General features: G+C 46.1%; 1 protein-coding gene across 3 annotated transcripts in view; it reads left to right on the forward strand.

Moving 5' to 3' along the window:
* The first annotated feature begins 725 nt into the window (after positions 1–725).
* LOC102572201 (gamma-aminobutyric acid receptor subunit gamma-4) overlaps positions 726–14,023 on the forward strand; it is a 166,525-nt gene continuing 153,227 nt past the window's right edge. The window contains exons 1-3 of one of the 3 annotated variants that reach the window (XM_019487959.2): positions 726–1,589; positions 12,379–12,527; positions 13,026–13,093. In XM_019487959.2, coding sequence (XP_019343504.1) covers positions 1,534–1,589; positions 12,379–12,527; positions 13,026–13,093 — 273 coding nt within the window. In that variant the 5' untranslated portion in view covers positions 726–1,533. The remainder of the gene's footprint in view (positions 1,590–12,378; positions 12,528–13,025; positions 13,094–14,023) is intronic. The other 2 variants (XM_006273801.4, XM_019487958.2) reach the window with 2 other exon arrangements.

Consider the following 14,023-nt stretch of genomic DNA (forward strand, 5'->3'; position numbering starts at 1 on the left):
GGGTGGCACAAAAAAAACAGTCAGTGTCTTAATGCTCCTAGGAAGTGAAGACTCCCAGTTCTGCAGGGAACTCGTTACATTCAACAGCAGCCCCATGCCTGGAGCTGCTCCGGGCAGAGGCCCAGTTATGTTCTGTTGGGTAGACCTTAGAAGCAGCCATAACCCACACATAAGGCTTTTCCTCTAGTGGCTCGCTCCACATGCACTCTCTGGGGTTCCCCCAAGAGCCAGAAGTAACTGATTATGATTTATATCACCAGGCATCAGTTGCAACAAGCAAGCCACAAGCACGCTTCCCTCGGGCTAAGCTGCACAACACTCAGCATTGTACAAAACTCACTCCTTGTCTGTGTTCACAATAAACTCACTTCCCTGCTTTTGAAAAATATGGCACATTTTTAAGTTAAAATTGGATTAATGAGTGGTGACCTTGTCATGCCTCATTACATAAATGAGGAGCAAGATTGTTACACCAGTTAATGAATTCCCTCCCAACGCATGCATTTGGGATCTCGGTCACACAAATATGGGTTGCCCTTTGATATCTGGATTCGTCTTTTGTCAGCAAAGCAGACGAACTTTTGTGCTTTTTCCCTTTAATAGAAAAAAAAGAGAGGCTGGTGTTAACCCCTGCTTGGCCAGGAATGCCGGGGACCTCCCAGAACTGTTCCTCTTAAAAGGGAGGGAGTTAGGACCCTGCATGCAATCTGCGATCATTTCTTTCTCCTTCACTGCCTGGCTCCCTGCCTCTCTCTTACACTCTCTGCTCCTTTTCTGCCAAAGAGTAGGTTAAGAAATGCCCAACTTTTCCCCCCCTTTCCAAAAAGATCAGAAAGGCAGGGTTAAAATCAAAAGAGACAGAAGAAGAGTTTGTGAGGGCTGGGGAGGAAAGCATAGAAAGAAGAAATAGAGAAAGCCAGGCAGAGGGGAAAAGAGAGAGAGGATTTTAGAATTCTTGCTTGGAATAGCAACCGGTGGGGCTTGTGACACACACACACACACACACACACACACACACACACACACACACACACACACACACACACACACACACACACACACACCCCCCCTCCCTGCCCCTGTCTGCTAGGGAAAGGCATGGCTGGGAGATAGAAGAGGCAACCTCTTCCATAAAGAATTGGGACAGGAAAGAGAGCCACTAAGGCAGCAGCCAGAGAATGGAAGAAGAACTCCTAAACTTGCTGGCAAGGAAGGAGCCCCAAAAGCACACGGCTTTGCTTTCCGGTTTCTGAACTTGGAGCCTCTTGCGTGGGTTCATTTTTTTTTCTCTTCCCCGTTTTTTTAAATTTCTACCAGAGTTCTCTTCCCTAGAACTACAATACCAGCTGCAGCACATCTGGGCAGGACTGTCCATCCTTTTGGGCTAAGTGGGGATCAGGAGAGACAATCTCATTGCCTCCCCCACAAACTGGGTAGGAAAGAATCTTTCTGATTGAAACCACACCAGCCCCAGCTGCTTCTCTTTATGTGGATACTGCACTTCCCTGGGATTGTCTGGTTTGTGCATCTAAGATGTCTGGAAAAGTTCTCCTGATGTACCTGACAATTTGTCCTGTTCTGCAGATAAGGTGAGGATGCTGCTTTCTACTATATACCCTCCTTAAACCCCCAGAAGGCACCAGAATTGGAAGCATCTCACCCTAGCTTTGAGAGATACTTCCCTGTGTTGGTTTCTAATGAGCCCTGATGTGTTTAAGAATGTTACTAGGCTGGTCTGCACTCTGTCTCTTCTGCCTTCATTTCACATGCCAGGTGGGGCTGGAGTCTTGAGATGGAGAGAATCCTTCCAGGACCTTTGAGGCTGAGCATCTCTATATCAGACAGATGCTTGGAATAATGAGCAGTTAACCAAGGGATCTCCCTGTCTCCATGTGTGTGGCTTGGGAAGGCAGGACACTGAGTCCTGTTTGGGTTTCTGTCACTGACCTGCTGTTGTGACCCGGGGCAAGACAGTTTCAGCCTTTGTGCTTCATTGTCCCGATTCTACAGATGAGGACGCAAAAGCTTTTTCTCCATCCCATACAGATTTGGTCAATAGATATTAACCACTTTGACAGTCTCTGACAGAAGGAGCTCAATGTTGTTTTTCCAGGATGAATGGCATCCCTTATTTTCCTAGCTCAAGAGTCAGATAAGACCAGAGCTGTGATGGAGAGGCAGGTGGTAGTCTCTGACTCACTCAGAGGTGGTTTTCTCTAACAGGGATTGCCAGTAATCTCTGCAAAGATCTCATGGGTTTTCTCATCTGTTCCTTGGCATTTGCTCCCAGCTGTTGTGAAAATTGCCTCTACCTAGATCTGGCATTTGAGATTCCCCCCCCCCCCCAACACACACACACACACACACACACACACACACACACACACACACCCTCCAAAGCTGTGGACTTCCCTCAGTTTGTCCATTTGCCATTACAAATACATCTGAATCATGCCACATGACTTCCCATGAACTTGCCACTGCTCTGAAGCACGGACAAGCAGGGAGCTTTCCCCTCCTCACAACCCTATCACCTTATCTGGTCCTATAGAACTAGCAAATTGCTGAGAGGGTTTTAGGCTAAAGTCCCTCATTGTGCCTCAGTTTACAAATCTGTGGAATGGGAACAAAATGCATACTTTCATACCATGTCAAAGCATCTTGAGAGCTGTAGACCAAAGACAATGTATGGCCTAAAGCAGATACAGAGTGATCATTGCTGTTAATGTCATAGTCTCCATTTTTTCTTAATTTTCCCTTCTGGTTTGTTCCAGAATCTAACTGACATTCCCAGCTATGGGGCTAGATCCTTCAGCTGGTTTAAATCCCATTGATTTCAGTGGAGCTGCACAGATTCACATTGATGAGCCAGCTCTTATGTTTGCTATGGAGGCTGGATCTATTCTTTCCCTGCAAAGAAAGGAAAACATTACCCTTAGATTTTTTGTCTTATGCTTGTCACTGCTGTTGCATGTAGATGTGTCTCCACTAAAGCTGAATCCTAAAAGACCCTGAGTGCTTCTGTGAATATCATCAGTTCCTGCTGACTATGATGGGAATGGAGGGCATCCAGCATGTCACAGGATTGCTCAGTGCCTTATTGGACCCAACCTCAAACTGCACATGGTGTCAGAAAGACTGTACATTTCTTCTGGGCACAGTGAACCAAGGCCTGCTTCTGACACGGCCAAGGACACCACTATTTGCTGGCATGGCAGGAGGAAAAACATGTCCCATATGTGCTAGGTGGCCAGACGTGAAAAAGTACCCAGGAGAATCCCTCAGAGAGGCAGAACAGAACCCACAAGGAGGAAGGAAGCATTCAGCACTGACACAATCTACAGGTTGGAATGTCCCAGGTATTGTCCCGGTTTCAGCTCAAAACCTCCAGTGGTGTTGTGTAGGGGGATTAGGATGCTATCCCAGAGCCAGCAGTTTGTAAAGCCAGCAGTTTGTAAAGCTTTTCTGTAAACAGCAGTGAAAGCCCAGAGCACAAGGGGCTTCAAATTTTTACTATTCCTAACCCTGCTGGTGAGCTTAATGGCTGGATCGGGAAAAGAACATGTTGTCAGCAGATCATTACCCCCAGGGCTCAGGGGAAGAGGGATTTTACTGGCTGAAGCTAATTGGCAGAATAAGCCAACTTAACGCCTATCAAATGCCATTACAAATGCAGTCAGGGGCTGAGAGCATGAATCCTGGTACTAATATGCTGATCCTCCTGAACTCTGAGGCTGGAACATGAACAGTCATTCCTTTGCATTTATCATGTGGCCCTTCTTTCACTCAGAATCTGGGAGCACAAAGCCCAGTTCTGTCGCATTAGCAAATCGGTACTCCCATATTCTGGGACTGGGAGATGAATCCTAATGCTATTGCACTACTAGGCATGTCTTCCTGAATTCTGGCCCAGGGAGCTTGGACTTTAACTGCTATCAACCTACAGGGCTGGGAGCATGAACCTTGGGCACTAGTGACTCCTACTGATATCTATCCAGTGCACTTTTCTGCATTGTATACAAGTTTAATTTCTTGCACCACTGTGATCCACCTGTTTTTTAAGGTTCAGAAGGTGGATTCGGGCACCAATGCCCTATCTCATGGTCCAAGCATCTTCATAGCTCTGCAGAGGGCCAGATGATCTCCACAGTTTGCAGTTCAAAATCACATTCACAAACTGAGTGCTGTAGTTTGGAAGTGAGCCAAGAACTACAGGGCCATTGGGAGGCTTAAATTCCAGGTGCTCACTTTTCTAACGGGAAGCCATACCCTGAAATTGGCCCATCTTCCCTTCCCCACCCATCCTTATATCCAAATGAGATCCTCTCTGTCCCATCATCCAAGCAAACCCCAGGATTCTCCAATATGCCCTGCTCTATTCCTGAAGAGCTGAGTATCTGGAATAGGACTGGCCAGGGGTTGTTGATGGAAAGGTGTGGAGGAGAGAAAGAAACTTTGATAGCTTCCCTGTCCATGTGTACTGGATTTTCACAGCTGTGGCAAGTGGCTGATGTCACATTTCATACCATGGTTCAGTCCAAACTTTGATGGAACTATTTAAAATTGCCCAGGCTTCTTTCTGAAACCTCCTCTTCCAGCAGGAGCTGCTGTTACCACTGGAAGCACCAGGATGCTTTGTGCTGAGCTGAGTCAGCCAGTCCAGCCAATCCACACACCACTGATTCTGAGGACTCTGCCTTACCATTGCTTACTGAGGCAGATACTCATCTGGTGCCCAAAAACGCAGCTTTTCCACTGGGGTAGTAGGTGGTATTGCACCAGCTGGTGGCCCGATGCTCCTGCTGGTACAGCAGCTGACAGAACGTGCCTCTCCTCTTACATAACTCTCTTCCATTTACTGGAAATAGTAAGGCCAGTTCCAACTGAGGTCCACTCCTTGGGAGAAATCCTACTGCCTATACGTCATTATCCACGAAGGCATAATGCTGCACTCAGGACCCTACTCTGTCTGCTCCTTTGACAGGGGAACAAAGAGCATCATTGTGGGAGCAGTTTCTAGATCCATTTTCCCTTCTGCAGAAGGTTAGTGCTGCACTAGAATGTCACTGTACTCATGGCATAGTATTGGACATGGGACCTGGATTCATGGGATCTCCATGGGGTTAGCTACAGTAGCTTAGTACTGCTCTTGCAATGCCCAGCAACTATTATCCCAGCTGATACAGACAGACATGCAGCTTGTCTAAGTGGGAACACTCAGGATAGTGAGTCTAAATTAGTTTTAAAGTGGATCAGTTAAACAGTATTAAACCTTCATCTAAATTCTCCTATTCAGAATAGCACTGCCTTAAATGCAGCATGGCTTATTTAACTTCCAAAGTGAATTAAGCTAAATGAAATGAAGGCCACTTTAATTCTGCATAAGAGCATCCACACAGAGGTAAATTCAAGTTAACTAATCTATGCTAAATTCATACTGTTAGTCAATTCAGATTAATTTACACAGGCATGCCTGTGCAGACAAGCCCTTGGTGGCATTGTTATATGACTAAAAATCTATTTTAGCACATGGTAATTAACAGTGGTCAGAACATTTTCAATTCAATGACATTTTGTCAAAGAATTTCAGTGAAGCCTTTGTCAAAAGAGTTTCGAGCAAGCGGGACTCTTGTACTCTATAGTACAGTGACTATGGCATTAGCTGGGGAGAGCCAGGCTTAGGTCCCTGGTCTGCTTGATTCAGTGATCTGGGATGAAAAGTCTATCTTAAAGCTAGACTCTGAACCTTCATCTTCCTCATGCCCAGGCCAGGACCAGATTGCAGGTATTTTCACTCTGCTTCCCAAATCAAATCTGTCACACCCAAAACAGACCCTTCACCACAATTCTGTTTTTTATGGAAACACTTGAAAACCTTTGGGCTTTTCCATTGCAAAACAAAAAGAAATTCCAGAGGTCCAACCATTACCACAAAACAGAGTTGTCACCCTCTGTCAGTACCCCGTTAAGTCCCTATTAAGTACCCAGTACCCCCTTAAGTCCTCTCCATTGCTGTCACCTCCAGGGAGCAGGGCAGGGGGGCGAGGCCAGCACAGCTGGGCCCCCCCCCACCCACTCTGTCCCCTGTGTCCCCACCATCATGGCAGTGTGTTGCCACCTGTCCAAACACTTCTTCGCACTGTGATTGGCTGTTTATCAGCCAATCAGACCATTAATAAAGTGTTATGGACAGACAGACAGACAGATTAAGGCTTTTATAATATTAGAATAATGAAAGCTTGCCTGGCATTGTCCATGGTACTTTGAAAAGGAATTCCAGAGTTTTCTGGACTAAGGGGGTTGGACTACACCACCTCCTGAGGTTCCGTCCTAATTTTCTATGACTATATGATTCTGTGAAAACCTGTCTGTCAATGGATAAATCAGTGCAAGTAATATCCATATTGTGCAGGTGGGGAAACCGAGGCATGGGAAGGAGAAGGGTTAAGCAATTCACCTATGCTCACACAGCATGTTAATGGCAGAAATTGAGCCCAGGCTTCCCACCTTACAGTCACCTCCCCCCGCCGCCCCCCCCCCAGCAAACCTGCTGTGACTTTCCTGTTCAGATACACTTGGCCTGTATAAGTGCAGCCACATTTGAAAAATAGCTCTACAAGTTGAGTCCTGGAGGCCTTGAATGCCTGTTCCTCTGTGACTACATGGAGCATGTCACTATCCAGAGGCCATCATTTGGGCCTCTTCTGCTTTGCTCATTGATATGTTGCAAAACTTCAACATAAATGTCTGAGTTTCACAAAACTGTGGTATCACTGATGCAACCCAGTGTTCTTGCGCAGTAATATCACGCATTGCCTGAAGAGGGAATATTTGACCCCATCCATATTCCAGAGTGTGCCTGGGAGAAAACTTTTGACCTGTATGCCACACACCCAAACATGGAACAATCATATCACTGACAGTGTTTCATCCCCAGGGATTTCATTGTCTGGTGTCTGAAATTGGCTTGCAGATGTGGGAGACTGTTCAGCGCCTTGCTAAGCTATGACCACTCCAGCATGCTCACTCATGTCTCAGCTGTGTCACCAAGTGCTTTCATGCTCAAAGGGGAGTGTTTTGACATTTCAGAGAACTGATGTGAGGAGCATGGGCATATCTTCCCCCTGGTTCTGTAGGAGACATATGAAACCTGGATTGTACCCGTCACTAGCTGCCAAGCCTGAATAACTTCGTTTGAGGAGACGCATTCTCCAGTCCAGAGAGCATCCACTGGATGTTCCTGATTGCTAAATGTTTGCTGTGTGACATTTCCATTAGCAGATGTGTGTGGGCTCCACACACAGATACAGCCCTCCTTCTCCCTAATTACTCTGCCTCTGCAGTAGCTGTCAGGCATCAATTACTACACCTTCTCTGCCTGTCATGGTAGGATTTGGAATAGAAGCTTTTGGAAATAGGGACCAGGATTGGGTGTCATTAAAGCCAGACAGCTCTTATCTAAACCACACACACATCCTCCTTCCAAAAATTCTTATCCTAATGTTGCTGTGATGCGTATAACGATAGGGAATCCTAAGAAAGGACCATTTCCATAGAAAACTGAAACAACTCTTCCCTTAGTGCTTGCAGAATGCTTTAGCCCTCCGTGAGAAATAGGGCTCAGATTTACTGTTATAGGCATACTAGGAAATCCATCAAATGCAGGCACAGCTCATACTGGTTTGGTGAGCAGAATAAGCCCTTCTAGCCATTCTTATACCAGCATAACAGCATGTTGCTGAGACTTGCTAATACAGAAGAGATACCAAAGACTTTACGTCTATAACAATACTAGTATTGGCCAAAATATAGAACTGCCTTAAAGCTGAGAGTAGCATAACCAAACTCAATTCTATGTGGGACTTTGTCCTACTCTGGTGGCTGCAGCCTCTACAGAGAAGCTTACAAATGTGCTACTGCCACAAAGCTGAAGGATCTTGAGCCTTAGATCAGTTGCTAATGACACCCTTTGGGACCAGTGTTTTGATCCAGGACTCCTGACTTCAGACCCCAGAGCAGAACTGCCTGAGTATTTAAAGAATGTTAAAATGAGGCTTAGGGGCAACCAAGGTTTTCTAACTTTTGGCAGTGTTACTTGTTCTGTTGATGATCTTGCCAGCAGCCAGACAAGATAGGCAGTGGTAGTAAAAAAGCAGTAATGTTAGCATTTCCTGCTTCGATTGTGAACTGCACCAGGATAATTCAGTGTAATTTACTCCAGGCCACACCTGCAAAAATGCATTTACCAAGACTGTAGACTCCAGCCAGCTGGGTAGATGGCTGATTGATCGGTGTCTCCCAGTAAACAATCCTATTTTTCCTTTTGCAGCAATCACAAAGGGTTCTCATTGACTTTTTTAAATGGACATATTTAAAAGTCACACAGCAGTGTAAATATACAAGCTAGCCTAGTCACTACATCTATTTGTAAAGGAAAACATATCCAAACATCAAGGCTGCAGTCTTTTTAAACATACTTAGAAAAATTGTCATGAGCAACCAAACAGGAAGAGTGGGCTGATGTGAAAATGCCTGAGCTAAAAGTCAGAGAAAAAATACAGTGGGTCCAGTCTTTTGATGGTAGTGTTTCTTAGCGTCTGGGCATGCTGGCTAGATAGAGTTTTAAAGAGATTAAGATGCAAACTTTATGTGTATTTTAAAATTAGGAACCCCTGGGTACATGAGCTGCTGCATCACTGTAGCAACAAGCTATGGCAACTTTGCTTGTTTCTACGGCGACGTAGTGTTCGCAGGCATGAACTGTTACACTATTGTGCAATAACCTAGCAGAGCTCCTGAGGCTAAAAAGAAAGGCCTACAAAGGATGGAGGATGGGAGTCACCTCCAAGGAGGATTATTCTGCACTGGTCCAGTCCTGTAGGGAGCAGACCAGGAAAGCCAAGGCTACACCTGAACTCCAGCTAGCTTTGAGCATCAAGGACAATAAAAAGTCGTTTTTCAGATATGTGGGGAGGTGGAGGAAAAGCAGGGGCAACATTGGACCCCTGCTGAACCAGATGGGGCAACTGACAACTGACGCCCAGGAAAAAGCCAACCTATTAAATAGGTACTTTGCGTCAGTCTTTCATCAGCCCCATGGGACGCCCATGCCCGCTACAGGGCCGGGAAGTCCAGGTGAGGGTGATCCCCTGCCCTCCATTAATGCTGACTTTGTGAAGGAACATCTTGAGAAGCTGGATACCTTCAAGTCAGCCGGCCCTGACAATCTTCACCCCAGGGTACTCAAGGAGCTGGCGAGCATCATAGCCCAGCCTCTAGCACGGATCTTTGAAAACTCTTGGCGCTCTGGTGTAGTGCCCGAAGACTGGAAGAAGGCCAATGTGGTGCCTATCTTCAAGAAAGGGAGGAAAGTGGATCCGGCTAACTATAGGCCCATCAACCTGACTTCTATCCCGGGGAAGATCTTAGAAAAGTTTATTAAAGAGGCCATCCTTAATGGACTGGCTGATGCCAACATCTTAAGGGATAACCAGCACGGGTTTGTTGCGGGTAGGTCTTGCTTGACCAATCTCATTTCCTTCTACGACCAGGTGACCTATCACCTGCACAAGGGAGAAGAGATTGATGTCATATATCTTGACTTCAAAAAAGCCTTCGATCTGGTATCCCATGATCGCCTCTTGGAGAAACTGGCCAATTGTTGCCTTGGGTCCTCCACGATCCACTGGCTGGAAAATTGGCTCCGGGGTCAGACCCAGAGGGTAGTAATTGATGGAAGTCACTCATCGTGGTGTCCTGTGACCAGTGGGGTCCCCCAAGGCTCTGTCCTTGGACCCATACTGTTCTACATCTTCATTAATGATGTGGACACTGGAGTCAGAAGTGGACTGGCCAAGTTCGCCGATGACACCAAACTTTGGGGCAAAGCATCCACACCAGAAGACAGGCGGGTGATCCAGGCTGACCTGGACAGGCTCAGCAAGTGGGCGGATGAGAATCTGATGGTGTTCAACGCCGATAAATGCAAGGTTCTCCACCTTGGGAAGAAAAACCCGCAGCATCCTTATAGGCTCGACAGTGCTATGTTGGCTAGCACTATGGAAGAAAGAGACTTGGGGGTCATCATTGACCACAAGATGAACATGAGCCTGCAGTGCGATGCTGCGGCTAGTAAAGCGACCAAAACGCTGGCTTGCATCCATAGATGCTTCTCAAGCAAATCCCGGGACGTCATTCTCCCCTTGTACTCGGCCTTAGTGAGGCCGCAGCTGGAGTACTGCGTCCAGTTTTGGGCTCCACAATTCAAAAAGGATGCGGAGAAGCTTGAGAGAGTCCAGAGAAGAGCCATGCGCATGATCCGAGGTCAGGGAAGCAGACCCTACGATGACAGGCTGAGAGCCCTGGGGCTCTTTAGCCTGGAAAAGCGCAGGCTCAGGGGTGATCTGATGGCCACCTACAAGTTTATCAGGGGTGACCACCAGTATCTGGGGGAACGTTTGTTCACCAGAGCACCCCAAGGGATGACGAGGTCGAATGGTCACAAACTACTACAAGATCGTTTCAGACTGGACATAAGGAAGAATTTCTTTACTGTCCAAGCCCCCAAGGTCTGGAACAGCCTGCCACCAGAGGTGGTTCAAGCGCCTTCATTGAACACCTTTAAGATGAAACTGGATGCTTATCTTGCTGGGATCCTATGACCCCAGCTGACTTCCTGCCCTTTGGGCAGGGGGCTGGACTTGATGATCTTCCGAGGTCCCTTCCAGCCCTAATGTCTATGAATCTATGAATCTATGAATAGCAACAAGCTACTGCACAGTAGCTCATCGCAACTTTGCAGGGTTGGAAACAACCTGTGCACCGCTGGGACTGCTCAATAATGGCGCTTACTGTGCAGTTGGGCACACCTGTAGATGTGCCGACTGATAAATTAACTGCAACATATCAAATGAATAGCATATCCCTTCTAGTTCCTTTGCCAGTCTCAGCCTCCCTATATATTGAAAAGACATCTGCATTCCAGAGCCTCTTTCCACATCATTACAGGGCTCCAGCTGAGATGTATCAGCACAATGGCAGTTCTCACAGAGAAGTTCTCTCCAGCCCTGGGGAGAGTTGACATACTGACATGACAAATTTAGAGGGGCATGTGTGATGAATGTTGAATTGCTTTTTGTTGATCCATGAATTCTGATATTTAATTATGGTATGAATATTGTAAGTGACCTGGTCAGTAAGGTAAAATTACTCTATAACAGTGGTGGGTTATTAGAATTTCCTGTGTGACTATGCTGATTTAATTGAATAAGGAGCTGGAGAAAGAGCAAACAAGAAGGCAACACAATAGAGCTAGATAAGAACACCTCAGCCCACACCTGTAAGAGCAGGGCAAGTTATTAGCTCAAGGGTTCTGTCTCCAAGGAGGATGAAAGCTGAAATTGCCAGGCTGGAAAAGTGGAAATAAAAAAAGCTAAACAGCTTTTACAGCATGGGGGCTGTTTATAGCTGGGGTAGAAATAGTTTGAATTAAAAAAAAAAAAAAAAGATTATGCCAGTAAGGATTTTCTGATAAGGGGGTTTCTTTAAGCATATAAGAAGGGGGTTTCTGGAGGCTCCCCATGTGGAAGATACCTGGTAAGCTAAACAAGTATATAGTCTGTTTTATTTTTATAAGGTCTGCTTTCTCGTAAATGCTTTTGTTCTAATGAATAGTAGTTTGATTAGTACTAGGGGCCATCATGTCACTCTGTTAACTACTGCGGCTTTTCTCAGAGGGAAAAGAGCTGAAAGGTCAGACCTAGTGAGGAAGTAAAGGTTAGTACTACAGCTCTGCAGTGCTAAACACAGTAATGGGAGAACTGTGTAATTCTACCTAGAGGCGAGTGAAGCTAGAGATCTCAAAGGGAGCACACTTGACAGAATAGTTCAGAGGTCCAGTTCATCCAGTAACTGTGATAACACTTCTTAACAAGGGCAGGATTGCTCTTTGTTAGGTACAGGCTGATATTTGGGACAGAAATAAGTGATATTGCTCCAAAAGAAGCTCCAAGAGAAGGCATGGTGCTCTCCTCCTACCCAGGTCTTCTGATAGCTGGAAAGGAGCCTTACTTAACCCTGCTGTCTCCATGTCCTCCATTGCAGAGGCTCATGCCTCAGATGGCCTTAGCAACAGTCAGGGCCCATATGCTTAGAAGTGTCTGGGGAATGCATCTGTGGGAAATAAAAAAAGACTCCTGCCCTCTCACTTGTATAAATGCCTCAACCTGCCCCCTTTTGGAGTCTACTGCCTTACTAGCTATAGGTGCATTTCTCTGAGACAAAACCTTGCAAGGCTGTTGAGGCCTATATTGTTGTATAGGGTAGAAAATGCTTGGGGTCCAGGTAATGCCTTCCTTATTTTTCATCTGCTTACTTCAGGTCAGAAAGCACAGAGGAATATGACTATGATTACCTGAGTGTCAATAAAACCTGGGTCCTGACTCCCAAAGCCCAGGAGACAGACGCCACACAAATCCTCAACTCACTGCTGAAGAACTATGACAACAAACTGAGACCTGACATCGGCAGTAAGTGTCTCCTCAGGGCCTCTGCCTCCAGTCTTTTGTGTATCTCTAAGATGCAGGAAAGAGCTACCAGCTGTCTGGTGTGGGCGGAAGGAGAAGAGAATGATCTTAATTATCACTTCCAAGCAGCATTCTCTTTAATCCAACTAGGACTATAAACTTCCTCAGAATAGTGCCTAGCCAGTAGCAATCAGGGGCCTCCAGTGCTGTGAGATTCCTCACAGTTGTACATGGTACTAGCAGTGAAAGGAACCCTAGCAGTGAGTTGTTCACTGTAGTCCATTCCTTGCAACAGGAATATTTTCAAGGTAATGATCCAGAATGCTTAGAATCCATGCTCCAGGTCTGGAACTCATAATGCTCCTGGCCTTCATTCCAGCCACTTTTATGTTGGCAGACTTGCTTGAACCTTCAGGTTTCCCTCATTCTGCCTTCTGGCTGCTTCCCTTCCTGTGAACCCCAGCCCCTGGCTCACCCATGTCCATTTTGTTCTCTTTCCAGTCAAGCCTACATTCATTGATGTGGACATCTACGTGAACAGCATCGGCCCAGTCTCCGTCATCCAAATGGTGAGTGATCAACACTACCAGACAAGAGAGAAGGCAGAGGGTGAGAACATGAATTCTGAGATCTCATCTGTATCCCCCCACCATCAGAGACCCACCAAAGACATTACAACCGCAAGCCCCAAAATGTCAGTTTCTAAACTGACATATTAACACAGAAAGGCAGTTTTCTTTCCTCCTACCTGGGGGAGAGATGCCATGGGCTTCTTAGGAACACAGGTACAGCTGTTTGAGGCAGGCAATGCTGGGACTGCAAAATTTGCCTAGGTTTTGGCTTTGGAGACTGGTTTGGATCCTAATTTCCAAATGCCCACAGTGTCTGTGTTTCAGATAAATGACCCTTCACCACTAGTTGCTGTGGATGCTCAGACAGTGATCAATGTGCTTCTATTCCCAGCCTTTGATGCATGTGTGTGATGGGTTTCTTCAGCCTAGGAAGAAGGAAAGTAACTACTTGCATGCTTAGGCACTTTATACTCTTGAAACATACTGCTGCTGCTAGGACAAGTGTGTCACAATGTGCTGTTAGGTTGCCTTAGGGAGAGATCAGTGTACTTTACTTAGGGATAGAAATATAAGCTCTTCCCTTCATGACTCTGGGTATGACTACCATGGAAATGGTCCCGTGATATGAAACGCTGGTGTATAGACATGTGTCTTGTTGGCACTCATGGGTGGAAGATGGATCATTGTTTTCATATTTTAAATGTGGTTGTGGCAATAGGCCCTAATGAAGGATCAGGACTCCACTTTGTCAGTGCTCTAGAGGCACACAACAAACATTTATTCTCTGTCCTGAGGCGCTGCCCAGCTGTGCAATGCTGGTTGGAATATTGTCAGCTGTTATTCATAGGAAATGTCAAAAAATATTTCTTTCCTCCCTCTGTATTTCTCCTCCTGAAGAAACTCGACCTTTTCAACAAAGAAACAATC

The sequence above is a fragment of the Alligator mississippiensis genome, chromosome 8 (assembly GCF_030867095.1).
Source record: "Alligator mississippiensis isolate rAllMis1 chromosome 8, rAllMis1, whole genome shotgun sequence".
In the NCBI taxonomy this organism is placed as follows: Eukaryota; Metazoa; Chordata; order Crocodylia; family Alligatoridae; genus Alligator; species Alligator mississippiensis.